This window comes from Crotalus tigris, unplaced genomic scaffold (genome assembly GCF_016545835.1).
Source record: "Crotalus tigris isolate CLP2741 ecotype Arizona unplaced genomic scaffold, ASM1654583v1 scf7180000018759.1681925, whole genome shotgun sequence".
In the NCBI taxonomy this organism is placed as follows: Eukaryota; Metazoa; Chordata; class Lepidosauria; order Squamata; family Viperidae; genus Crotalus; species Crotalus tigris.
Window position 1 is genome coordinate 1,161,709 of NW_024097185.1, and position 27,348 is coordinate 1,189,056.

At 35.2% G+C, this 27,348-nt stretch overlaps 2 protein-coding genes across 5 annotated transcripts in view; both read right to left on the reverse strand.

Annotated features, from left to right (window-relative positions):
• Positions 1 to 583: 583 nt before the first annotated feature.
• RPL31 (ribosomal protein L31) lies at positions 584 to 7,308 on the reverse strand. Its single transcript, XM_039355784.1, has 5 exons — positions 7,240 to 7,308; positions 5,573 to 5,679; positions 4,198 to 4,323; positions 909 to 1,021; positions 584 to 652 (listed from the first exon to the last, which is right to left on the reverse strand). Exons 2-5 carry the CDS (start codon positions 5,677 to 5,679, stop codon positions 621 to 623), a joined length of 378 nt encoding a protein of 125 aa, XP_039211718.1. The 5' UTR covers positions 7,240 to 7,308; the 3' UTR covers positions 584 to 620.
• Positions 7,309 to 10,056: 2,748 nt separating this feature from the next.
• NPAS2 (neuronal PAS domain protein 2) overlaps positions 10,057 to 27,348 on the reverse strand; it is an 89,352-nt gene continuing 72,060 nt past the window's right edge. For 3 of the 4 annotated variants that reach the window (XM_039355803.1, XM_039355801.1, XM_039355800.1), the window contains 5 exons: positions 26,247 to 26,393; positions 25,686 to 25,873; positions 24,085 to 24,174; positions 19,000 to 19,177; positions 10,057 to 15,005 (listed from right to left, as the gene is read on the reverse strand). In XM_039355803.1, coding sequence (XP_039211737.1) covers positions 14,844 to 15,005; positions 19,000 to 19,177; positions 24,085 to 24,174; positions 25,686 to 25,873; positions 26,247 to 26,393 — 765 coding nt within the window. In that variant the 3' untranslated portion in view covers positions 10,057 to 14,843. The remainder of the gene's footprint in view (positions 15,006 to 18,999; positions 19,178 to 24,084; positions 24,175 to 25,685; positions 25,874 to 26,246; positions 26,394 to 27,348) is intronic. The other variant, XM_039355802.1, reaches the window with a different exon arrangement.

The following is a 27,348-nucleotide window of genomic DNA, read 5'->3' on the forward strand; positions in this document are numbered from 1 at the left end:
TTCATTAATCACTACCTGATCAGGCGAATATTGTATAAATAAAAGGAGGCAATAAATCCTGAAACCATTGGAATGTATGTAGAAGCTCTTACACACACACACACACACACACACACACACACACACACACACCATCATGGGGGGGAAAAATCCTGCAAACAGCATCTTCATTGTGAACTTCTTGCAGTCTTAATTGTTGAATCTGAAGATTTATACTGATTTAATTCTTTCCATCCAATCTTAACATGTCCTAAAATCATCCAACACATTTTATTTCATCCCAGTGCTTGTAAGGGAAGTTGTTTTGCAAGAAAAACAGGAAGGGTGAAAAAGATCTCACTTTGTCTCACTCTCTGGCAAGAGGAGCCAGCAACCCATTAGTAAATTTGGTTTCTTGTATATCAGATATTCCAAGAAAGAAGACAAGATTGCCCTGTTTTTCTTCATATCGTTAGAACTATCAAGAAACATTGTGACCCTACCAGGCAGTTGGAAGACCTGTTTCACCTTTGAGCAATTATGGAATTAAATTGCTGATCTGTAACCCAGAGTAATCTGATTGCAAAAAAGATACATCTACATGTTTAATATCAATTTGGTATTTTTATTGTAATAAAAGCTTAGTTTTCATCTACATTAACAGTCTGTAGACCTGCAAACAAAGGGAAAAAAAAACAATGAAACCATAAGTTACTGAGGGAGCTGAATATAGAATATATATATATGTGTATATGTGCGTGTGTGTGTCCAGTCAGCCCAAATATGGGAAGAAATGTTAGCAATCCAAATTTCACACGCACACACACACACAATTTATTTTTCTGAAAAATGGTGCAATTCTGTTCTAAACACTGGTACAATGAATTTATAGAAACATGAATATCTGTTCTAATATAGACATAATTTACCTTTGAAAGTGGTGACTGGCACATAAGTAACCAGTGTATACAACTTATTGGGCGAATCTTCATCTTCATTACGCTTTCGGGATAAGCGTACACGGATACGATAAGGAACATTCCTGTAAAATATTTGCAATGTTTAGAAGCATATTTTTTTTCCTTTTATGCTAGTGCTTTGCTCTCTAAAAGGTAGGCAAGTTATGTATAATAGCAGAATTATTACTTTTGGTTTTTAACTAGAACGCCTTAATATAAAATTTTGCTTTATTTCTAGCTGCTGTGCTAATTTAAACTAATGTTAACTACAGATAGTCCTGGCTGAATTAAAATTTAGATTGGCAACTCCATCACTAAGCACTGTTGCTAAGCAAAAAATCACATGGTAGTGATAGGCTTACACCACTTCCTGTTCGGTCATGCTAGACCAGTGGTGGCGAACCTATGGCACGGGTGCCAGAGGCAGCACTCAGAGCCCTCTCTGTGGGCATGCGCGCCGTCGCCCCAGTCCTAGGTCTTCAGCTGGGTTTTATAAAACCTTTTCGCTTTAGGCCTCCATGTGCAAAAAAAAAAAAAAAAAAGGTTCAATCAATCAGTCAATTTCAACTTCTCGGGGGGGAGGGGGAGATCTTGCAAAGTTGGAATTGATTGAACTTTGTAGTCCCACCCAGTCTGCCGTTACCACTGCAATGGGCCATACCCACCCGGCACCCGACGATGCATAAGTGGGTTTTGGGTTGCAGTTTGGGCACTCGGTCTCTAAAAGGTTCGCCATCACTGTGCTAGACATCACATTACTGTAATTTTACTTCCGCATTCTCCATTAATTCTGTTAGTAGGAAGCCTATTGTGAAGCATACAAATGGCAGTCACATGACCACAAATCAATCAATCAAAATAGAGCTGGAAGGGACCTTGGAAATCTTCTAGTCCAACCTCCTGCTCAAGCAGGAGACCCCTATACCATTTTTGATAGGTGGCTGTCCAGTCTTTTCTTAAAAACCTGCAGTGATGAAGCACCTACAACTTCTGAAAACAAGCTGTTTCACTGATTAATTGTTCTCACTGTTAGGAAGTTTCTTCTTAGTTCTGGGTTGTTTCCTTGATTAGTTTCCATCCATTGTTTCTTGTCCTGGTCTCTGGTTCTTTGGAAAATAAACTGACCCCTTCTCTGTGGCAGTCCCTCAAATACTGGAATACGGCTATCAGTCCTTCTTTTCTCCAGACTGGCCATATCCAATTCCTGCAATCATTCTTCATGTTTTTGTCTCCAGATCCTTAGCTGCTCTTGCACTTTTTCCAAAGTCGCAACATCTTTTTTGTAGTATGACGACCAAAACTGGATGCAGTATTCCAGGTGTGATGTTACTAAGGATTTATAAAATGGTATTAATACTTCACAATTTTTATTCTATGCCTCTGTTTATACAACCAAGCTTTTTCTGGCTGCTGCCACATACTGCTGGCCCATGTTTAAGTGATCGTCCACTAGGATTCCAAGATCCCTCTCACTGTTTCTGTTTTTGAGCCAGGTTTCATCTAGTCCATACTTGTACTTTGGTTTTTCCTGCCTGGGTGTAAAACCATGTTTTTCTCCACATTAAATTTCATGTTGTTGGATAGGGCCTGTTGTTCAAATCTGTCAAGATTGTTTTGGATTCTGAGCTTGTCTTCTGGGGTGTTGGCTATTCCTGCCAGCTTAGTATCATCTTCAATTCCGATACATTCCCCTTCTATTCCCTCATTTAAGTCATTTATGAGGATAACTGAAGAGTACTGGGCTTAAGATGGAACTTGTGGTACCCCACTGTCTACTTCCTTCCATGTAGATGTAGTACCATTAAGGACTACTCGTTGAGTACAGTTTGTCAGCCAGTTACAAATCAATCTGGTGGTAATGCTGTGATGCAAGTAAATGCAAAGATTGATCGCAAAGCTGGGGTTTGTTTTTTAGATTACTGTTAATTTCCACCAATCATTAAAAAAACAGTAAGCAAGGACAACCTGTAGCCTATTGTTCAAGTGAATGACCTGAAATCACTTGTATTTATAATTGCATCTAATTATTAGAACTGTAAGTACATTAAGAAGTACCAGTCATTCTCAGTCCACCTTACTCCACAGGGTTGTGGGGAAAAAATGAAAGATAAAAGTATTATGCAAGGGAGAGCATTGCATTTGTGTGAAAGGGATGACACATACTATCAAATAAATCTGGACAGACTTGAACACTGGGCGCTATCTAACAAAATGAAATTCAGTGGAGAAAAAAGTAAGGTTCTACATTTAGGCAAGAAAAACCAAATGTACAGGTATAGTATAGGGGGTATCTTGCTCAACAGTAGTAACTGTGAGAGGTATCTCGGAGTCCTAGTGGACAATCACCTAAATATGAGCCAGCAGTGTGCTGCAGCTACCAAAAAAGCCAACACAGTGCTAGGCTGCATTAACAGAGGGATAGAATCAAGATCACCTGAAGTATTAATACCACTTTACAATGCCTTGGTAAGGCCACACTTGGAATACTGCATCCAGTTTTGTTCACCACGATGTAAAAAAGATGTTGAGACTCTAGAAAGAGTACAGAGAAGAGCAATAAAGATGATTAGGAGACTGGAGGCTAAAACATATAAGGAACGGTTGCTGGAATTGGGTATGTCTAGTTTAATGAAGAGAAAGATGAGGGGTGACATGGTAGTAGGATTCCAATATCTCAGGGCTGCCACAAAGAAGAGGGAGTCAATCTGTTCTCCAAAGTGCCTGAAGGCAGAACAAGAAGCAACGGATGGAAACTAATCAAGGAGAGAAGCAACCTAGAATGAAGGAGAAACTTCCTGACAGTTAGAACAATTAGCCAGTGGAATAACCTGCCTCCACAAGTGGTGAATCCTCCAACACTGGAAGTTTTTAAGAAGAAACTGGACAGCCATTTGTCCGAAATGATATAGGGTTACCTGCCTGAGCAGGGGGTTGGACTTGAGGACCTCCAAGGTCCCTTCCAACTTTGTTATTATTATTAGTTATTATTATTATTAAATAACTTTGTACATTTTCATGTTTTCCTTTCAATCATATCCATTTTTCAGAGACTCTCTGGAGGCAAGATTTTTTCAGAATAGTTGGCTATGGCTTTCTTCCTTACCTGTTCTAAAAAAATTTCATCAGTCAGCTTAGCAGCTGAATGTATTAAAATATATTAGTCTGTCATCATACCCAATCTTACTTCTGCAACAATGAGTATTCCTTTGCACTGAGCAAAGAATAGGAGAACACCTTGATCAAGGAAACAATCTCATACCTTATTCCTTTCGTCCAGACAGCCTTGTTCAATCGGGTATCAATGCGTACATCAGGGGTACCCATTTCCTTCATGGCAAATTTTCGAATCTCCTTAAGAGCACGAGGAGCCCGTTTCTTGAAGCCCCTAAGAGTACAAAAATAAATAAAGACTGTGCCATCAAGTCAGAAGTTCTGCTTTTATATTTAGACATCAGCTTAAAATAATAAAAAAGTATGCACATTCAAAGAAATGTTTCATACATACCTTTTCACACAGCTATATGTGCGAATACACACACATTCAATATTTTCAATGTGAATGCACACAGCTGCCTTCACACACACAAAGCAAAAGCAGACTTTAAAGCAATTATACATCCTGAGACACAGCTGCTTTAAAGCTGTGAGGAAGGGTGTTTCATTCTAACACATCTAGTCAGGTTTTTTAAAAATGCTTGTACATCCTGAATGTAAAGGGCATAAATCTTGAAAACAAAAACCACTGTTAAAAAAACTATTACATTCACTATTACATACTTTAATATGTTCAAATATTTATTACAAAGACCAGTACAATTAAAAATGCTCAGAGTATCTAATTAAAAGTTCTAGAATAAAATAACAAAAATCTATGCTGAAATCATAATTTGGCAGCCTATCAGTTGCATGTAAGCAAAAGCACAGCCTAAGATATAATGTAATATTAGTCCTTACATTGTGAAGGCCTATAGTTATTAGGTAGTAAAATACAACAGGGTGATACTATCAAAAGATTTAGTGCATTAATTTATACAATGTTTTTAACAGATTGTTCATCAGACTCCAGCAAGTATTTAATGCAAGTGCATAGAACCTAGTCACCTGCACTGTGACCATGATACTTTTGGTATGTTTTGGAAACAATTTGCAGAAGCAAAATTCAGGGAGTTTAGTGTTCTAAACAGGTATTTTAGGGCAAAAAAGGGCAAATTCAGGAAGCTCTAGAGAGTTCTCAAACTACAACATTGGTAGCAGCACTCTGACAGCAGTGATGTCATACTTTTGATAAAAAATATTACAACCAGCTGACCAATATTTTCATTTCAGGCTTTTTTATAAACGGGACAGATTATGGCAACACTAAATACTACCTTTCAGGGCTTTTACCTGAGCCAGTCCATAATACCCCAGAAATTTATCTGGCCCTGTGGTATTAAATGCTTGTAGTATCTGTGCCATTCTACATTCATATTTCTTTTCAAATAAATCTGATAAGTACGTCTTATGAAACAACCTTAGCAATGACTATTCTATTTCCGAATTTAAAAAAATTAAAGGTATTTTAAAAGATAATTAACAAAATGTTGAAAATTAAAACAGCCTGATCAAAATTCCAATAGAGAAAAACCACTCACACGCCATGGATCCTTTTGTGAATATTTATAGTATATTCTCGAGTAACCACCTCATTGATCGCTGATCGACCTTTCTTCTTTTCACCACCTTTCTTTGCAGGGGCCATCTGTTCATAATATGCAACAAAAATATTTTACACAGAATTTTGTAAAAGAGCATTAATGTATTACATCAAGTTTCACACAATGCATATATATCCAGATTAAAAACAGTTTTTTCACTTCCATTGATAAAAGTGAATCTAATTATTTAATACTGAATAATGTTCACTATCCAACTAGCTCCAGAGGACAAATGGCTTCTGATAGCAGAATACGTACTAGGATTATTCTTGTTTTTGCAATCCTTTATCATCTACAAAATCTACTCCTGAATTTTGGGACAGCCCCAACGCAATTTTGGGCAACATTCCTTTTGAACAAGGAAGGCAATGCTAGTTTTTTGTCCAATATATTTTCACATATTCTATTCACTAACTATACCATTATTTCATTAGAAAATGAAATATCTAACTACTACTATGTTCTTATCAGAAATACCTTTACAAAGGCGCTTCCAGGTTGAAAGGATTAGCCAATGAGATCGCCCTTGCCCAGGCGATGCCCAAGGAAGTGGTACCTATTTATCTACTTGCATTTGCATGCTTTCAAAATGCTAAGTGGACAGGAGATGGGACATGATGGGAGCTCATCCAACATCTAACAAGTTGAAAGTATGGGACTAAATAGTAGTGGCAAAATAAGTTTAGAGAGGTTAACAATGAGCATCGCTAAGTCTCTGTCATAACATCACATTCAGTCCCTTCAAATCTTGAGTTACTGAATAGTATTCTATCAATAATGTTAGTGTTGCAACTAAGATACTACTGAACATTGGTATTATACCAGACCCCAAATACTGCATAAGAAATCCTATCTCAGCAAAATTCTAGAATAATAAAACAAATTATTCAATGGTGCAGTTCTTTACAGCTAAAGTATGTGGAATATCAATTGGGGGAAAAGCATAAAAAATAGAATTTACTTATATTTGCTACATGGCTAAAAAGCACACCCTGGGCTTTTTACACAGCACCTAAGAAAATACAAATGGCTGATGCTCCCTCTGAAGAAACATTCCAAGAAACATGTTAACAAATCTATGTCTACGGACAAGAATACACTAATTCACGATTCATATTCGGGCGATGAATTAAACTTTTTGAATACACAATTTTATTGATTAGTACTAAAGATAAAAATCACATTTCATTTTATTAGACAAAAAGACATCGGGATTTTTGATGTTTTCTATGTATCTTCCTAGAGGCTTCTTTAGAATAATATTCATATATATGATAATATATATTATCAATCGTCTTTCTTGCCCTCCAGCCTGTTTTATATTAGTCATTAATGTGTTCAGTTGCTTCTAAGGAGCTCGAGCCATCTCTATTTTTACACATTCAAGCAAAACGCGAACTGGGCCTGCGTGCAGACTGTCACTGCGAGAAAAAAAACATTTCGGGCACCGATGGGGAATTTTTCAATGCCAGCACGAAAACATACAGTCCTCTGTGAACGACATTATTCCAACAACCGGGATGGCTCAGAGCCCCGGCCCTAAAAAGGCCCATCACTACGGATGGAGTAGGATAACAACCAAAACCCACATTACGGCTACTCACCCTACTTAGGACAAGCGCGGAAAGGAAGAGCCACAAGAATTATGGGAGGAAATCAAGGAAACCGGAACTACCATAGAGATCAAAAAAGATCAACGGAAAGAATAGGTAGCTTCCGGGTTAAAAGACGGATGTTGAGCGGTGGGTTGTTTATTGGGGCGGGAGGCGTGCAGTTTTATCCATTTTTGTTTTCCACGGTTTAGTTAAGTGGAAATTATAAATGTTCATAAGAGGCAGTGAAAATAAAAAAGAATACATTAGTCCTGGAGATACGGCGGCAACTAGGTTTTTGCTATCTTCTCCTTTAGATGAGACTAGATAAGCTTTTAAATATTCTTAAAATAGAATAAAAAGTGTAGACAGTATTCTCCCAATGAAAAATTCTTCATTGAGGTTAGGTTAAGAAAAAAGAACTAAGAAAACCCAAGCCAATTGTATATCATGTAAAACCGCATTTTTATTTTCTATTCTCCGTGTTACATCTCAATCTTCAACTGTTTGTTCTGATCCCCCATTTTGGGAATAAAAGAAGTGGCTTAAATTTATATGCCACCCATCTCACTTTTGCGATTGGAAAGAAAAAGCCTGCCAGAGAAGAAATCAAATTTTAAATAAGAGATAAGCAGTCTGAAAATCTCCAGATATTTGGGACTTTAACTGCCATAGCTCAGCCACAATGACTAATAATGAAGTATTAAGAAAAATTAATACTATATTAATTCCGCAGACCACCATGTGGTCTTTTGCCTGGTATCATTTGATGTCTCCACTGGCTACAATAGCTTGTTAAATAGGAATATAATCTCATTTCATTTTTTCTTGGGCACCCAGGAGTAAGAACACATACAAATAATAATTTGAATACAATGGCCTTGCAACTCTTAATTTAAGATCCTTTATTTGGAATCACTTTGTAGCTGCCAGTATTTCAAAATAATAGTATGATTATTTCAGCATTCCTTACATAGTGTAATGTATATATAAAAAAATCTGTCATACCCAATACATATTCTGTCTATCAAAGAAGACATTCTTTGTTTATTGTGTGTTTACACTAGAAGGAAAAACTTTTATATTCCAATACTAAGATTTCAAGAACTATATTCCAATGTTGACAGAGGAAAGTTAAAGCAGATAGAATCCATGAAATAAAACCAACATTTATTTATTTTATTTATTTTTAAAATTTATAAGCCGCCCCACTCCTGTAGGACTCTGGGTGGCTAACAATAAAAACAACATAAAACATGACAAATGAACAGTACAATTACAGTCATCCAGGGGTCAGATTTTATAAACCCCAGGCCTGCCGAAAAAGCCAGGTCTTAAGCAGCTTATAGAAAACCAACAGGGTGGGAGCGGTCCTAATCTCCGGGGGGAGCTGGTTCCAAGACGTGGGCGCCATCACAGAGAAAGCCCTCCTCCGCGGCCCCGCCAAATGGCACTGCTTGGCCGACGGGACCTGAAGGAGGCCCAGCCTGTGGGATCTAACCGGACGTAGGGAACTATGAGGTAGTAGGCGGTCTTGCAAATAACATCCTAAATAAGGAACAATACCTATTACAAATACCTTTCCCCTGTATGCTTTTTTAGAAGTAAACTAACTAGTACTTCCATATGCCTTTTCCTTGCATAGTACCTTGAAGTAGGCAAGGTTACTCTTTAACTGCTCAGAGCTGCTGTAACAGTGAGATGGGTGGCATATAAATTTAATAAAGTTTATCAGTTTCTTCTTTGCAAACCTCAGAAGAGATTCCCAGAAGTTTAATGTGGCTTGTTTCTGGATAAGCATGTATAAGCCTGGTTTTTTCCCCCTTCAACTGAAAAAGGCAGCTTTACTCAAAACAACTTACATCCTGCGACAATACCTTTAAGACCATCAAACACCCACAACTGCCTGTCCCAGGCTAAGGATAGAGGAAATAAGGTTCCAGTGGGCAGGAGCCACAGCAGAGAAGGCACAGTTTCTGGGTTCTGTTAGAACTCTTTAGCCGATAAGATCCAGGGCATACTGAACACCTCCCAGGTAAATACAATAGAAAAAGGAAGTCCTTCAGATAACCTGCTCCCATGCCATGTAGATCTTTAAAGGACAAAACACCTTGAACTGCACCCAAAAGTAGACTGGCAGCCAGTGCAGCTTAAGGAGCAGAGATGTAATGTTTGCCAACCTGTGGCCACACATAGCAATAACACATATACTGCTTCACAGTGCTTTCACAGCCCTCTGTAAGAGGTTTACAGAATCAGCATACTGCCTCCTACATTCTGGTTCCTCATTTTACTGACCTCGGAAGAAGGCTAAATCAACCTTGAGCCTGTGAGACTTGAACTGCCAAACTGCTGGCAGCCAGAAGTCAGCAGAAGTAGCCTGCAATGCTGCATTCTAACCACTGCGCGCACTACTGCCTGCACTAGCTGAATCTTCCTGATGGTCTTCAAGGGCAGCTCCATATAGAATGTGTTACAGCAGTGGTTCTTAACCTTTTCTTCACCACAGGCCCCCTTTAAATACCATTTGTAGGCACAGACCCCCAAGACTTATTTCAAGATTTAAATTTTAAAGATTTAAAAAATTTTCAAGCCTTCATGGCTCTGACATCATGCCCCCCCCAGGAGTCCGCGGACCACAGATTGAGAGCCACTGTGTTACAGTAATCTACTCTGATTTGTTACATAGGAAGAAGATAAATTCAGTTGATAAAGTGGGTGTCAAATGAACATGAAGAGAAGCTTAGGCAAGAAAAAAAAAACAGTTTCAAAATAATTTTATTGATTACAGATTATTGGACCTAGGATTTTTTTTCAAATAATTTTATTAAGAATTATACATGAGAATAAAAGTCAATACAAATTACAAAAATACAAACATAAAAATATAAAAAGAAAGGGGGTGTAATTTAAAAAAGGGAGAAAGAGAAAGAAAAAAGAAATGACTTTCCCCTTCATTCCAGCAGATAAAAACAACTTTAATAACTTATCACTGCCTCTAAATAAAACATAATCTCTCATCTCTCCATGTCTCATCTCTTAGGTAAGAAAAATAAGATCCAAATGATACATAAATCCATCTTTGTCAGCAAAAGTCCAATAAGGGCAACCAAATTCAATTATTGTCTTCTTTTAACCCTGGTTAAATAAGTCTACCATATACATATTTTCTGATTTTTTAGAATTATTCTTTGACTCTTTTTTAAAAAAAAATCTCAGAGATGTGCTGCTTAGCTGTGTTTCAAGCAAAAATCCTTCAAAACTTTAATAGATTTCTTTTGTATCAATACATAAAATTATCCTTTGTCACTTAAAAAAAATCCTTTGAAATCTTAGCAGAGCTCTTTTGTCTGTTCAGACTAAAAAGATATCCAGATCAGATTCCTGGTTTAAAATCTATTCATCTCCTTTAAAGAATGAGTCATCTATCTAATCCATTTGTATTACTTTTAAATCCCCTTCAAATTAATTTCATAGACATCCATTGAAGCTCACACAGTTGTTTTACAACTTCATTAGAATATGATCTGTTAATTTTTTAATCATTTGATCCATTCTATAAAAATGCACTAATGGTTTCTGTTCTTATCCTCTGGCTCTAGTGTCCAGCCTTCAAGGTCTCCTTCCCATTAAAAAACAATAAAGTAATCTCTATTTTCCATTGGGAAAATATCTTCTAAATAATTCAAAACTATAATTCCAAATCCCTCTAGCCCCTTAATCTATTACTACCTTTCAAAATCCATATACTAAATTCCTTTTGCTCCAAATATAATATATTTTTAAAGCTTTTAAAATAAAATTTACACCATCATCTTTTAAGGAGGTGGAATCTCATCCAATGAATACAGTAAAAAAAAACCTTGCCAGTCTGAAGAGTCTTAATATGCAAAAAACAAAAAATACAAAAACAAGATTAACATATAAGGCTTGGCATAATTTAATATCCATAAAGGCTGTTTTGTGAGTATGAGCTTAACATAGTCCCGATTGTCAGCCATACCACGTATAAGCATTTAAAAACAGCAATTTCCACAGTTTGCTCATGAGAAGCAGTTGTCCAGAGCCACATGAATAATCTCAATTTATCTCTCCTTTGTTCTGGAGAGATTATGCCAGTTAGGATCCACCGGTGATTCCCTTGGAAAAGCTGTCTTGCAAGTCAAAAAAAGCTAGCAAGCTGTCAGCTCACCATGGCATGTATATGAACTCTACAGTAACTAAAATTCTTGAAGGGCAAAGTTTGCTATGGTACGACATTGAGAGAAATATGGCTATTTTCAAGGTATACCATTTGTAGCAACAAGCTTTTTGAAACACTGCTATATTGCATCCATAGTAGCAACATAGTGAGAACAGAAAATGTTGTGATCATGACCTTAAACATTAAATAGAAAAATTAATACAATTTGATTAAACATACAAATAGTCTTCGCTTAACAATGGTAATTGGGACCAGAATTTCTGTTTGCTAAATACTGCATTCGTAAAGCATGATGTTACATGACCACATCGCTTAGAGCAGGGTTCCCAACCGGGGGTGCAAAAACTTGGGTTTTTAAAATTACAATGTATATGCATAAATCGTTACTGTTATGTCGAACTTTTGTAAAGGGTGCAAGAATATATCAGAAGCGTTTTAGGGGTGCAGGGTATAGAAAAGGTTGGGAGCTGCTGGCTTAGAACAATCCTGGCAGTCCCTGTTGCCATTGTTAACCAAAAAAATCATGACTCACTAAGCAAGAACCTCACATGACTATGATTTTCAACTTCCTGCAGCCTTCCCATAAGTAAAGTCAATGGGGAAGCTAGCTGGAAGTTGCAAGTCATGAGTGGCTCACAAGCAGGTCAGAGGGTAGGCAAGTATTCCAAAGTGAGTCAGGAAGGTCTATGCCAACTCACCATAGCCAATTCGTCATAACCAACTCACGCTGGGAACAACTCGTTGCAGGACAAGAATTACACTTAATATCAAATAAATGGTGGAATAGAATCATTAAGAAAAGGATGCAAAAGGAGGGACAAAATCAAATGTGAATGACAACAATTAAAATGATTTTTTATTTATTTTAAATAATTGAATTGTTAAATTGTCCTGTGGCGAGTTGTCCCGTGCTGAGCTGGCCATGGTGAGTTGTCCCATTCCTGAGTCGGGGTGCTCTGGCACCACACGAGTGCATACAGGCTGGGGAGGAGGTGCTGCGGTGCTACAAAAGTGCATGGGTCTGGAAAGGGGATATTGTGGCAAAAACATTACACAGTATGAGATCCCTGGAGAAAAACTTACAGGACCAATTTCCAACTTTCTCTGCTGGCTTCCCCAATGACTTTTCTTGTGAGAAAGGAAAGGAAAGTTGCATTATGGCGCTCACATGACTGGGAATGCTGCAACCATCATAAGTGCAAGCCAATTGCCAAGTGCTCAGATCACCCATATGACCCTAGGAAGGCTGGAACTTTGAGGATCAGTTATAAATATCACTCATTCAGTGCCATTGCAATTTTGAATGGTTGCTAAGCAATTGATAGTTAACTAAGGACAATCTGTACTATCCTATCAGCCTCTAAACATCAGACATTTAAATGGCATTGAATATGTATAACTGGGTTAGACAACAGAAGTGTCAGATAATTATGCTGATTGTATGGGGGGGAAAGCTACAGAGGAATATTTCCTATATGCCTTAATATGTTACTACTTGGTAAATGAGCATCTGCATTCACTCCATACTGTATATGTTGTATTACACGCTAAATAATTAACTTATTAATCTTGCTGAATACTATGCCTTTTGAATGCTGCTACTTGCCTCAAGGGACAGGACTGAGAAATGGAAGACACAATGGATAGAAGCCTTAGGCAATGACCATGTTAAAAAAAATCACAGGGTGGTTTAGCCCTGTATGTTTTCAATCAAAGCATATGTCTTACCAAGAGCATATTGTAGACAGGTGTATTAAACCTATAACTCTCAAGCTGTCTTACTATATTTAAATTCTCACCCACAAAAAAGTTTAAAAACAAGAGTTCTAAAAAAGAGTTCATCTTAGATAAAGTAATAAATTGGAATATAAAGTAGATTTATTAAAATATAATATGTTACTATATCTGGTAGCTTTTAATAGACTTTTGCTGATTAGAACTGAATGATGGGCTTTTATAATTTGATTATTGCTAAGGGATGAGATATGGAGAGGAGTGTTTTTTTACTGAAGTTAAGTTACTGAAGTTATACTTCTCTGGAGGAGGGGGAGTCGACTTTTCTATATATTTGTTTTTTGTTGTTTGTTTCTTTTTATTTCCTTTTTTCTATCTCTTTTTACTTCTCTTTTTCTCTTTACTTTTTATATTTTTCTCAGTTTGTATTAGTCTTTGTATTTGCAATCTCTAATAAAAATTATTACAAAAAACTAAGAGCAGTTCATCTTCCATACACAAAATAATCTCCACATATTCCCATACACTTTTATTTTATATAGAAATTGGTCAGGGTTTTGATTTTTTTAACAACAACATTTTTTACGCTACTTATTCTATAATGACATAAAATATCTCTTAGAAACATTAATGCAAAGCATACAAAGTGCAACGCTTTAAGGAAAGTTCCACCTTAAATGTAATCATGAAATAGATATGTAATAGAATTGCAGCATTTTTCCACTTAACGGGCTGTGACACAGTGCATATTCTTCAGCTGTTTGTTCTGTGACTAGCAAAAAAACTCTTCCATTATAAGAAAAAAATATAAAGAGTTTGGACAGCATGATTTTATGTTGGAATAAATAGCTGCGTGATTGTGCTTAGGTTAACTGTTTATACTATACTAAATGAATAGGAAGCTGTCCATTGTAATTTCTTGACAGTAGAAACCTTGGGTGGAGTGATGATAACAAGTTTAATACTTGTAATTTAAGAGTCCAAAGGGTACAGATTAAAGATGTGTCGGTTGTTCTAAAGAAATGACAGCATGATCTATCTCACTGCTTGTTTGGCTGCTGAAAGAGGAATTTTCCTAATTCAAAGTGCCAAGTTATGCTCTTTGTGCAGTTGTGCAAAACAATTAACAATAAGCCATAATAAAAAATAAAATCTTCTGAATATATATTTTCTAACCAAGGGTTTTCATTTTAAATGATCAAAATAATGAAAGCCAAGTGTTTTTCCCACTTTAACACTTTCTGATCAAACTATTCAGCTGAGACTTCTAGGAACATGTAGCAGTTAGTGTCAAATTAATGGTACATATTAGTATTAGTGGTCATTATTGCTTTGCAGCATTTTAGATTCCATCTAAAATGGAAGTACGTGTAGCAACAATATGAAAAACCTTAAATTAGGTACATCTTTCCTAGGAAAACACACACTTCCATTCAGATGTTGCAAACAAGTGCTACATTCATACTCCCACATAACCGTGAAACACTCTTTGTAAATGGAATCCAAAACACTGCAGTCTTATTATTTCATAACATAACTACAAAATAGTGCAAATACCTGCAAAATGTTCCCTTTCCATTTTATTGCACTATTTCACCAAGGTCCTAATATTCCATATAACACAAACATTTTCCTCCCACTAATGAAGTTAATTGTACATTGACAGAGAAGGCAGAATCTATTGCCGATGTTGCACATTTAAATTTTCAGGTAAGCTCATGATACTTCTGGTACCAGGTTGTTGCTTCATTGGCATGTGGTGGTACTCGATACCTCCTTCCTGTAGAGAGACAGACAGAGAATCTGCTTGCACCTTGTGCAGAGAGTCTGCCGGCTGTACCTATATATAAGAAATAAAATGCAATGCAGTTAAAAATGGTTCAACAAATCAAAAATAATGAATTCAGTTTTTATTGCAAACGTGTGATTTTTTTTACCTCTTTGACTATATTAATATATTCACTAATATATATATAGTCACATACACATGGTCCAGATTTAGTACAATTATAGACCAAAGGCTTAATTAAACTGAAATTCTTTGATTTAATCAAGGGCTTGGACAGTAAACAGGAAATAGATTGTTTTTAATCTATGTCATCAAAATTCTCTCTTAATTCAATTTTGAATCAGATATTTTTCTATTGTATTTTGCAACAGCTCCAATCTTTCTATGACAATTTGCTTGGCATCAATATTTTAGTTTATTTGCATTTTCAAGTGAAAATAGAATAGAATAGAATAGAATAGAATAGAATCTTTTGTCACTTTAAATGTACACTAATCAGCATATATTAAAATGAAATTTCGTTGCATTCAGCTCTCAAAAAATACCATTATGCATATACCCACATACACACACATGTATATGACACAGAGAAACATCACAGTCTAGTTTGAATGTATACATATACATGGCAAAAAAAAGGAATCCTGCGAATTTACAAGACGGATAGCATAAGGAACAACGCTGTTACAGAATCTAGTAGTTCTGCTATAAATACTTTGAAACCTCCTCCCAGAGGGGAACAATAGAAACAGATGTGAAGCAAGGTCTCTCACGATGCTTCGAGCTCTAAGCACATAGCACTTATGAGCGGTATACAGAATAACGGGAAGCGAGCTTCCTATAATCTCAGCTTTTCTTACCACTCTCTGTATGGACCTTCTATTTGAGGCATTGCTACCACTAAACCAAACAGTGATGCAGTTTGTCGAAATGCTCTCAGTCATGCCTGAGAAAGATGTGCTCTCCTCATCCGACGCAAGAAATGCAAATGTTGATTTGCACACTTCACTAAAGATAACGTATGAAGAAACCAAGTCAGATCAAGTCAATGTACGTTTGGAAAATCAGTCCAACTGAGTTCTATATCTCACATTAACACTTCAAACTTGTTATAAAAACTAAATGTGTTTTATGTCTAGTGATTGATAGCATCTATTAATAGACTTTATTACTGATAAAGTGGGTTCATATCTCCTTCTTTAAGTTCACCGTGAAAAAAATGACTTATTTTAACTGCTAACTTACTAGCTATAATATCAAAACCCATCAAAATCAAATCATCATTCAGGGAGTTCCCATGTAGCAAAAGGAAAAAACAAAAGGAACAAGGAAGTTATTATGGTGCATAAAACAAAAGGAACTGCACTTGATAAAGACAATGTGCTAAAGTCAGATTTAGAAATAATGACCTCATGTACACTGCCCATTTTCCTGCACAATAATCACATTAAAACAGTTTGTTCCAGATAAAAAACTGAGAGAGGTGGGTGGTTAAGAAATATGAAAAATAAATGAACAAACATACTGATGCTTGCATGATGTACATAAAATATAAGCAATTTTTTCTACACATATATATACAGTAGTGAAACTAATTTATAGTTAGCTTCCTCCTATGTTAGAAATATTTGAAATATGTCTAATAGAGAATGCTCTTTTTACTTTCATGCTAAAGAACTATTAGTAGAATACTGTAAGTAAATGTACTTCAAAATGAAACTATTTTAAATCAGTTGAAATTTTTAAATATAAAGGAGTTTAAAGAGCAGAAACTCAGAAAATAAAATACATATTACTATCAAAGAAAAACTTTAATTAGAATAAGTTACCTAAGAGTTTTTTGAATCCTTGCACCAATCAATAAGAATGGAAAATAACCTATCTCCTTTAAATATAACAAAAAGCTATATGCATATATGAAAGAGGAAGTTCATAAGGTTTATTGTCTTGTAAATTCACAGGATTCCTTTTTTTTCGCCATATATATGTATATAATTGAACTAGGCTGTGATGTTTCTTTGTGTCATGTGTGTGGGGGATATATGCATAATGGTATTTTTTTGAGAGCTGAATGCAACGAAATTTCATTTTAATGTATGCTGATTAGTGTACATTTAAAGTGACAAAGATTCTATTCTATTCTATTCTATTTTATTCTATTTTATTCTATGAATTACAGTCTTAATAGCTTTGCGCAAAGGGACTTTGTAGATGTCCTTTGGATGATGTAACATTTCTGTAGACAAAGTACTGCTGTTTATCAAAAAACAATCCAAATGATCCTTCTTATATGACAGACTACAAAATTAGATGATATTAGATATTAGGTAATATATTAATAAGATAGTACTGTCAGTGTGTGGATTATTCTTGGAAAATTTAGATTTTTGATCTCTGTTCATTTTTGTTTGATGTAAGAAAACTTTGCTTAGATGAGGGTTGATTGACGAGAGTTATTTATGGGAAGGTTGAGTTTATTATTTAAACAGCATACAGATGCAGAATTATCTAAACTATCAGTTACCATTTTAGTAAAACAATACTTAAATTTTAGAAAATTTTAATATTCAAAGTTACTGCAATCTGTTGAGGATTTTGGCTGGCAATCATTACGAATATAATAGTATAGCCATTGTTATGAATTTTTCTACATGTCTCTTATTTTATCTGAAGATAAGAAACCTTTAGATTACAATAGAATCAGCATCTATAGCAATTGGAATACATTATTGATGGACATAGTTTAAAGATTAATATTAAAGACTAATTTAAATTAGATTGTGTTGATGCAGTAAAACAACTCCATTTGTGTTGGAATATTCATGAACAGGAAGAGTCATGTGGTAACTCAGTCAGCCAATGTGAAGAAAGTGCTACTGAGTCTGTGCAAAAAGAGTATAGAGTTAGGAGCTGGATTTCCAGTCTCAAGATTCCTCTCTGGTCTGCTTCTGTAAGAAGACTTCATTGAGTTATGTTGCTGTAAAGAAGAATGGTATTGTAAATATTTTTATATAAATATAAAGTTATTTGAATCAGCTAAATGCAGTCAACTGTAAGAGCTTCTGATTTATTTTTTAATCAATTAGAGAAATTAAAATTCTCTAACAATTTGTACCTTATTAAAAAAAAAGATATACAGTAGGTCAAGAAAGGTCCTAAGTGCAGTCAGGCATAATATCAAATCAAATGACAATGAATGTAAATAAAACTTGGGGTTCAATATGGTATAAAATAGATACATAATGTAATTCAAGAAATGATATATGCAATAAGTCTGCTATAGGAATTATTTTTAAAAGATAGAATGCTTTTGCTACATATACAGATAGTCCCTGACTTACATCACAACTGAGCCCAAAATTTATGTTGCTAAGTGAAACACTTATTAAGTGAATTTTGCCGCATTTTACAACCTTTCTTGCCAAAGATGTTAAGTGAATTACTGGAGTTGTTAAGTTAGTAACACGATAAGTAAATCTGGCTTCCCCATTGACTTTGCTGGTCGGAAGTTCGCAAAAAGGAATCATATGATCCTGGCACACTGCAACTGTCATAAATAGGAGTCAGTTGCCAAGAGTCTGAATTTTGATCATGTGACAATGGGAATGCTACAATGGTCATAAGTGTGAAAAACAGTCATAAATCACTTTTTTCAATATGGTTGTTACTTTGAACAGTCATTAAATAAACTGTTGTAAGTCGAGGACTTCCTGTACAGTAGCAACATGCCCAAAAATATTTGCATACTTGCAGACGTTTATGTCAATAACTTATGGCCAAGTTCAATTTTTGCAACTCAGAAAGAAATTCCCTTCATTGCTGTATAGAGAACAGAACAGAACAGAATAACCTTATTGTCACTTTGAATGTACACTAATCAGCATACATTAAAATGAAATTTCGTTGCATACAGCTCTCAAAAGGCCACCAACTCCAATGAAGAATGGAGAATAAAAAAATATTATTACTTTTTCTTTGAGCTGCCCCTCCAGCTAAAAGGACATTCAAGTGGGATTTACATTAAAGTATATTTGTTCCAGCTCACCTGAAGGTAGCATTGCTGTGGAAGATGTTGATGCATAGATTGCAAAGATGAGGACTGAGATGGAGATGCTCCGGAGAATCCTGTGTACAATCCTAGTTGTCTCATAAGCACCACTGGTGAACTGTTGCTGGAAGTTTGTGCTTCCAAACCTTGGCAAGATTGTATTTTTTGAAAATACCTGTGAAAAGAAACAGTCTTGCAATTTTCAGTAAAAACTCTGTACAGCAAAATCTAAATTTTATTGATTATATGTTAGGAACAACAGATAAAAATACGAAGCATTAAGTAACCAACCCTATTCATTTCTACCCTTCATGAAGAGTCTGCGTAACTAAAATCCTTTTGGTAGGCCTCCCAGCATGAGAGAAACTAAGCAGGGATGACAGCAATGTTGTGAAGTCAGAAACTGATTTAACATTAACAATACTTTTCTTTTGGTGCTGATAAGATGACAACTTGTGTTACAATTATATCTTTGAAAAGCAACATGGTGTCTGAGTTACAATAATTCCATTACATACAAATATTATTAATACAAATCTCCAACTATTACAGCCAATATTTCCTCTCTTTTTTTCCCTTAATACATACTATCTCTTGTTTAAATTAGTATACTTCTTATTCTATCCATCAGCTACTTAATAGCTTTCTTACATTTATTAATAATTTTATATGTCTTATTTATTTTAACATTCCATCTTTTGGACCATCAATAACCTTATGAATTTTCCCAGCTTTAATTTTGCGCTGATATTTAAATTAAACGTTTACTATTTATAATTTCCAAATGTTTAAATGACCCCAATTCCCTTTGTCACAATTCCCCCCCAACATCTAGTGTTCCGGATACATATCTATCTCACTTCTATATCAACAGATTAATAATACAATATAATATTCTTATTTTCATTATAATTTCCAATATTATTATAGATTCAATAACCAAAATTTCTCCCATTTCAGCATTCTTCCTTATGTCCACTTTCTCATATTTAAGCTTATAATTTTTATTCTTATCACTACATCAAAACATATTAATTATGTTACATCACTCTTAACATATATATGTCTTAATCACCTTTATCTAACCTTTATAAACAATTCAATATTTCAATTTAACTGTTGATATTTATGGATCTAGGTTTTAATTAGCCAACATTTTTCTTTATCTTCACATCATAACAATATCTCATATTCAAAATACGGGTCTTGTCTACTTAGGTATATTCTATTTTAAAACTCCTAAATATATCCACACTCCATTCTTCTTCAGTCTTCTTCTGTCTTTTTTTCTTTGCCAAATCATCTTTCATGTCCTTGCTTCAGGATCCTCAAAGAATTCTTGTATTATAGTATATATTATGTCATATTGAGATGACCATCCAGTTGCCATTTTTGGAAGGCTGAGGGGTCTGGCAGGACTACCAGATCGTCTCTTTATTTTCTCCTCTTGACGTAGTTGTCCTGAACTGTTTATCTTTTCTTCCATCTGTTTCTCTTCTTGATCTTCAAATTCCTTCTGATTTATATAGCAAGTTTTTTCCTCCATCCTTGTTGTCAATTTTTTTTCTGAATTTTCAATTGTCTGTACTTGTTGGGCAGTTAGGTCCTCTGTTATAATATTTAATTGTTCAATTTTTTCTGTTGTATTCTGTATAGATAGATTTTTAGTTATAGTCAAAATTTGACTATAACTAAAGACACTTTCTGGTTTTTTCCCAAAAGCTCTTATTTCATCACCAGCTGTAAGAAGAGTTTGGTGAGTTTGGTAAGTTATTTTCAAAACAGCAAAAATTTGTTTTTATATTTCTTCCATAGGAAAGGTCTGTTCCTAGTCTTCCATAGTGATGAGTTGAATTGAAAACTTTTATAGTTCCCCCCCAGTAAATAAAAAACAGAGCTAAAACTCTCATAGCTGGTGTTCAAGGTTACATGAATCTTATCTTTTTTTCTGAACTGTCAGCCAAAGCTCTTTTCTTTAAGAATAACAAATTGCAATTTCAGATTTAGCCACAAGATGTCACCCCACTGTTTAAGGAATTCCTTTAAATCTCAAAGTTATTTTAATCCTTTCGGTTTTTTTCTTCTATTTTAAGAGGAAAAACCAAGACTTTCAAATAAAAATAGAAAGTAGAAAGTAGATAATCAAAAATCTTTTAATCCAGAAGCTTTAGGAAATAAAGTTCCAATTGGGATCCAATTATTTTTTCAACGTTTTCAAAACTCCCTTGTATAATCAATTGCCGCTGTCTCTGGAGAGAGGGCTAAAATCCCCCTTCCCTCTCCACAGGGGGAAAAGTACTTTAGCAGCTTGATTAGGTACAAAAAAGCAATTAGGATTTAAGAGAGGTAGATCTCAACCAGTCCTTTCCACGCGTTCTGAAGTTGCCAGATGGTGAGTGTGACTTCGGCTGTCTGCAGCCTAGTGACAAGCCATATTTCTAGGGCTGGACTTTCATTCGCCGTTTGGAGGGATTCGCCGGCTCTAGCAGGAGAGCTACTGCTCTCCTGCAATCCAGCGAGAGCCCCTCCTTGCTGATCACTTCTATGGGGTGACTTTCAACCCTTTTCAGAGCCCCCAGCAATGCGAAACTGGACGGGGGAGATGAAGCTCATCTCCCAGACATCCATGGCGGCCGGGGCAAACCGGATGTAACATTGTAACATTGGAAAATTAATAAAAAGATTTTTTAAAAAGATGACAACTTGTTCTGCCATTCAGAGTTAGAGGAATTGGAAAATATAGAATAGTATTTGAATTAGAAATTTAGGATTTTGGCATTACAAGGAAAATTAAGGAAAAACATCTTTAAAATACTAAAGAAGAGTTGTTTGAGGAATTGTCAGTAGGAGAAAGCTATTTGCTCCAGAGGTTTACCATAGATATTACTATATCCTGGATAATCCATCCTATGAAGCACATGTTTTCTACATAAGCCTCCTGTTGTGAGAAAGCTATATGCTGTTCAGATATTGTTACAGACACAATTGCTTTACAAATCAGGACTGCTGTATAAATGCTATACAAAGGCTTCAGTTCCTAACTGGAGCTGCAGCTCTGATGGTGACTAAATTTGATAAGCTTGTTGCTAAGCAATATTTGCACTTATTGAATGACTCTATTTGCACTTACTTGAAGCTCTCCTGGGCCATGTGCTTCATCATTATGAATCTAATCTTTTATGCTCTTGATTTTGTTCTATTAGAATTTATATCTTGTCTGGATACGTTGTTCTGACCAAACATGGACCTCAACTTTTTAAAATTTTGCTAAAATGTGAATTCATGACAACCATCTCAGCCCTGCCTTCCCAGATCCATTCATCATGTGACAAAGATCATGAAGTGGACCATAACTGTAGAAACCAAGAGACTATGAGTTTTGGTCCTCCCTTAGTTTTGGTCCTCCTACGGGCCAGTCACTCTTTTTTGATCCTAGGAAGAAGAGGGTAATGACAAAACACTTCTGGAAATATTGACAATAAAACTGCAGGGACTTGTCCAGGCACTTGCCACAAGTCAAGACGTGAAAAAAATTACTAGTAGTACAGTTCTATTATGGCAGCACATATATTTCTATATCCATCACAAATTAAGACCTATCTAAGTGTCAACAATCACAGAGATATAGCTTTCATTTTGGGGGCTGAGCCTGAAGAAATACTGAGAGAGACGGAAAAAGTTTTTAGAGTTAATTCAAGGGTTGCGAGGCAGAGGAATTTGCCACGAGATGTAGTTATTTATTTTTCTAGGAGATCACTTCGTAATAAAATTTTACAGGCTTTTTATAAGTAGAGATTTCAAATTGCAACTCAAGATGTTATAATTTTAAAAGAAATACCTTCAAAAATTCTTAGAAAAAGAAAGAATTTTGCTTTTTTGGCTGATGAGCTCAAAAAACGACAGGTCCGGTTCAGATGGGAGATACCAGCTGGAATAGCGGTGAATTATGTGGGGATATATCATAGACTTAATACAATTTCAAAGGCGAAAGATTTTTACACTTCTGTTTTGAAGGCGGGGCTCTCCATCATCTTTACGACCTGAGATTATAGAAGAAAAGTTGGAAGGGCAGCAGGTTGAAGGTACTATGGTATTGGATGTAGAAGACATACAGGCTGAATTTCTGCAGCAGTCTCTTATGACAGAAGATTTTTTAAAGAAACCGAGAATGACTCGTGCAGCCTATAGACGTAAAGTAAAAGAACAGCAGAAGGCGGATGTTGGAATAAAGAAAAGGAAATGATGAACTTTTGTAGTAGTTTTTTTTTTTTGAGATAGAAGATGTTTTAAAGGAATAGTGAATGATTTGTGTAATATGTAGATGTAAAGAAAAAGAACAGTAAATGTTAGTTTAGCTGGTAGTTTGATTTAGTATGTTTTAAAGGCATAGTGAATGATTTGTGTAGTATGTAGATGTAAAGAAAAAGAATAATAGAAGGTGTCGATTTAGTGGAAAAATTTAAATATTTGGGAGTATATATATTATAATTTTTTTAATTTAAAGTGTATAAAATAATTATGAGATATTATGGGTAAATGTGTAAAAGAATTTAAATTTTAATGATCTCTGTTTGCAAGAATTTTAGTGATTAAGATGAATGGTTTGTTGAAACTTCTTAAGTAGGAGGGTATTAATAGATTTTCTTTGGGGTGGAAAAAAAATCACAGAGCTAACTTACACAAAAAAAGAGATTACTACATGACCCAAATAGGAACAAAATATTTATTATTGTTCCTATTTATTATTGTTATTATTTATGGGGGTTAAAGTCCAGTGATAACACTGATAACAAAACCACTGTTATCAAGACAAGAAAAAATATATTTTAAGCATAAGGAAAAACCTGTCACCATTTTGCACAAGCGTATAAAAACAAAATCTAACTCCAAAATTGCAGAACCATTAAAATCTTTCTTTTGGAATCTGAAGTAAAATATCTTTTCAGCAACAGAGGACACCTATACACAGAACCATGGATAACAAGGATCCCTTGTATCTTTAATGTATAGCAGGGACATAAAAGAATACTGTTTCTCTCATAAATTTTGAAATTTCCACGCCAACAGTTGCATGACACATACTTTTTGCTGTGACCAGCCACATCAACATCTGTTATCCTTGCATGGCAGGATCCAGGCATCATTGGCTGAACAGGTTGACTAAGTAGCAGTCTAGACACCAGAAATTAAATAACATATTTAATGTCAAAACAAATAAATTGAAAGGAGGGAGGGAGGGAGGGAGGAAGGAGGAAGGAAGGATTTGATGTTAGAAGGTCAGAAAGTTAATATCTGAACATTATGCAGTTGTGTGTAACAGAGCACTGTGAATCATTCTATTACAGAGAGTCCTCAACTTACAATCATAATGGAACCTAGAATTGTGGTGGTGATTAAGTAGGTCACTGCCCAGTTTATGACTTTTTTTGCAGCAGTCATTAGGCAAACCCATTTTCCACAAAGTGTGTTTTTTTGCCAGAAATTGAAAGTTATTTCCCAGATTCCAGCAAAAAATGCCAGAAATCATGGTCATGCAACTGTGGGATATTGCAAACAGTCATAAATGCAAGCCAGCTGCCAAGTGGCTAAAATGGGATCACACGATTGCAGGAGGGATGCCAACTGTCAGAACTTTGAAACTGGGTCATAAGTAGCTCTAGGTAAGTCTATCGTAACTTTGAACAGTCACTAAGCAACTGTTGTTAAGTGAAGACTCTGTGCAGTCATGCAAATGACATGAAGCAGCTCTCTTACATCATTAAAGCTGTGACTTTTGCAAGGGTTATAAAGTTGCTTAGAAAGCTGTGTATATGTATGTGTATATGTTTGTATGCACATTTGCTATTGTGCATTATGAAGCTACTTGTTTTGCGTATTGTGAAGCAACTAAAATACAATTCATGTTATATTTTAGGCAGATTTTTTTTCTATTTCATACATAGTTTTTTCTTTCAAAAAAAATTGCATCTCTATGTGTATCTGTATAATTTATTAGTGGGTACTCTAAAATGAGTTTAAAGGAATGTAAAATAAGATATTTTCCCTATTAAAAAAATTAGATGGATTGCTAATGTCAACTTATAGATCAAAAATTTAAAAATGTATTTCTGCGTTTATTCTCTGTATATTTTTCAATATATTAAATTTCCTGATATAACTTTGGTACATGTCACCAGAAAAACTATATAGAATTTATAAAGTTTTCTTAAACTTATGCTGGAAGTGTAATAAAAAAGAAGGGACATTTTACATGCTTGGTAGACATGTTAAAAGCCAGAAAATTTTGGACTCAATTACATATAATAATTCAGAAGATTTTAAAAATTCACATCTTTTGCATTTTGTCTTTGTTCTTTTCTTCTCTTCTTTCTTTTTTTCTTTCTAAATATTAGTTCTATTTTAGTTTTTATTGTTTGTATTTAAAAAACATCTTCCTGATGAAAGAATATACCTTTCTACATATTTATGATTTTTATTTGGAGCATTACTCTTTTAAAATTTATACCTTTTCTATGCTCTGCATAACATTGCTTACATGAAAATAGCAGGATAGATTATGCATGTATGTCTATATGTCTGTTACAATAATAATTTAAACTTCTGATAAAATTTGTTACTATACTACCGCAAATAAAGATGAAAAAAGAAAAAAGAAAAACACAAGCTTATTGCAATTCTTTTACCTTAGTTGTCGATCATGGCCCAAATCTGTAAGGCTTTGCTGGAGGCTGCTATCCTGTGAAATAGCAGGAGATGGTGCTATAGCCAAAGATGGTGAGAGCACAGAAGCATTGCTCAAGGGCGAGGTTAAATTGCCAGAAGAATGACAACCATCTTGAATCTCTTCCAAGATTCTCACAGATTTTTTATCCTAGAACAGTTTAAAGTAATAATAAGGTGTAATGGCTCTGCTGAAAACCTTTGTTATTTTGAGGAGTTCAGTGACATATTTTGATTTCTCCTTTATATTGAGAAAAACCTAAAATATTATAGGAACAGCATATTCAAGATAGGATGAAATATATATGCTTTATTAGAAATTTATCAATAAACGTTTCTTCCCTGAAATTATAAATAATATATATAAACTGTGTATATACGTATGTGTGTGTTTGTGTATATGCCCATCCATCAAATAATCTCATGATAAGTACTGTATACTGTATATTTTCAATTCAGTAATTGCAACTTGCTGGATAAAATAATTTGTTTAAATAATATATATATTGGTGTGTTCTGCTAACCTGTATATTGGAATCTTGTACCATGCACAGCTGTTCTTGGATTTTCTGCAACTCTTCTTGCTGCCACTGAATGTTAGCTTGCAGTATACGGGTTCGCTGCTCAAGTTGGTTCTTGATGGTTTGAAACATAGTAAATTGGGAAGAGAGCTTAAACAAGAAATAAAGATTTCTGAGTCTCTTTTTACTAAGCTTGGTCAATATGAAAGCTGTGGCTCTCAAACATGTATCCCCCTCTGGTTATTTTTGGGGGACTTATAGTACCTCTTGGGAAGGAATGGGCCAGCATGGGAGAATAGAGTGCGCCTTGGCTTATCAAGCTCAGGTGGCCAGAGTGTTCTCCCTTGGGCTTGAAGGACAGCTAGGTTCCAAATCCTGCATCAGCATGTTGTTGGAGCCCCACTTGTCCCCATAGTTTTGCCTTATTACTGCTGGGGTAGAGAATGGTCCCATACATGGACAGGACAAGCAGGGCAGAGCATTTTAGCTCTGGATGAACATCAGTGTTTCAATCTTGGCAGCTTTAAGATGAATGAACTTCAACTCCCAGAATTCCCCAACCTGAAGTCCATCTATTTTAGAACTGTCAGGGTTAAGAAAATTCGTCTACATTGAGACATTTCTGTTGCCAGCACTGCTCAACTTGCTATTGCTGGCATGCAGAGTTGGGTCTGCTTTGAAGTGGCTTTTTTTTGTAATTTGATAAATTGATGTTTGGTACAACATGTTGCAATGTTACTAATATTCTGTATTTTTGACTGCTAGACACATTTATGTTAACATATAGGGGCTTCCCATGTACAAGTAGTCCTCAAAGTACAACAACAATTGAGCTCAAAATTTCTGCTGCTAAGTGAGACATTTGTTAAGTGAATTTTGTCCCATTTTACAACCTTTCTTGCCACAATTGTTAAGTGGATCACTGCAGTTGTTAAGTTAGTGACATGGTTGTTAAATGAATCTGGCTTCCCCATTGACTTTGCTTGTCAGAAAGTCATAAAAGGTGATCACATGACTGCAATCATCAAAAATCTGAATCAATTGCCATGCATCTGAATTCTGATCATGTGACCAAGGGGACGCTGCAACAGTCATAAGTATGAAA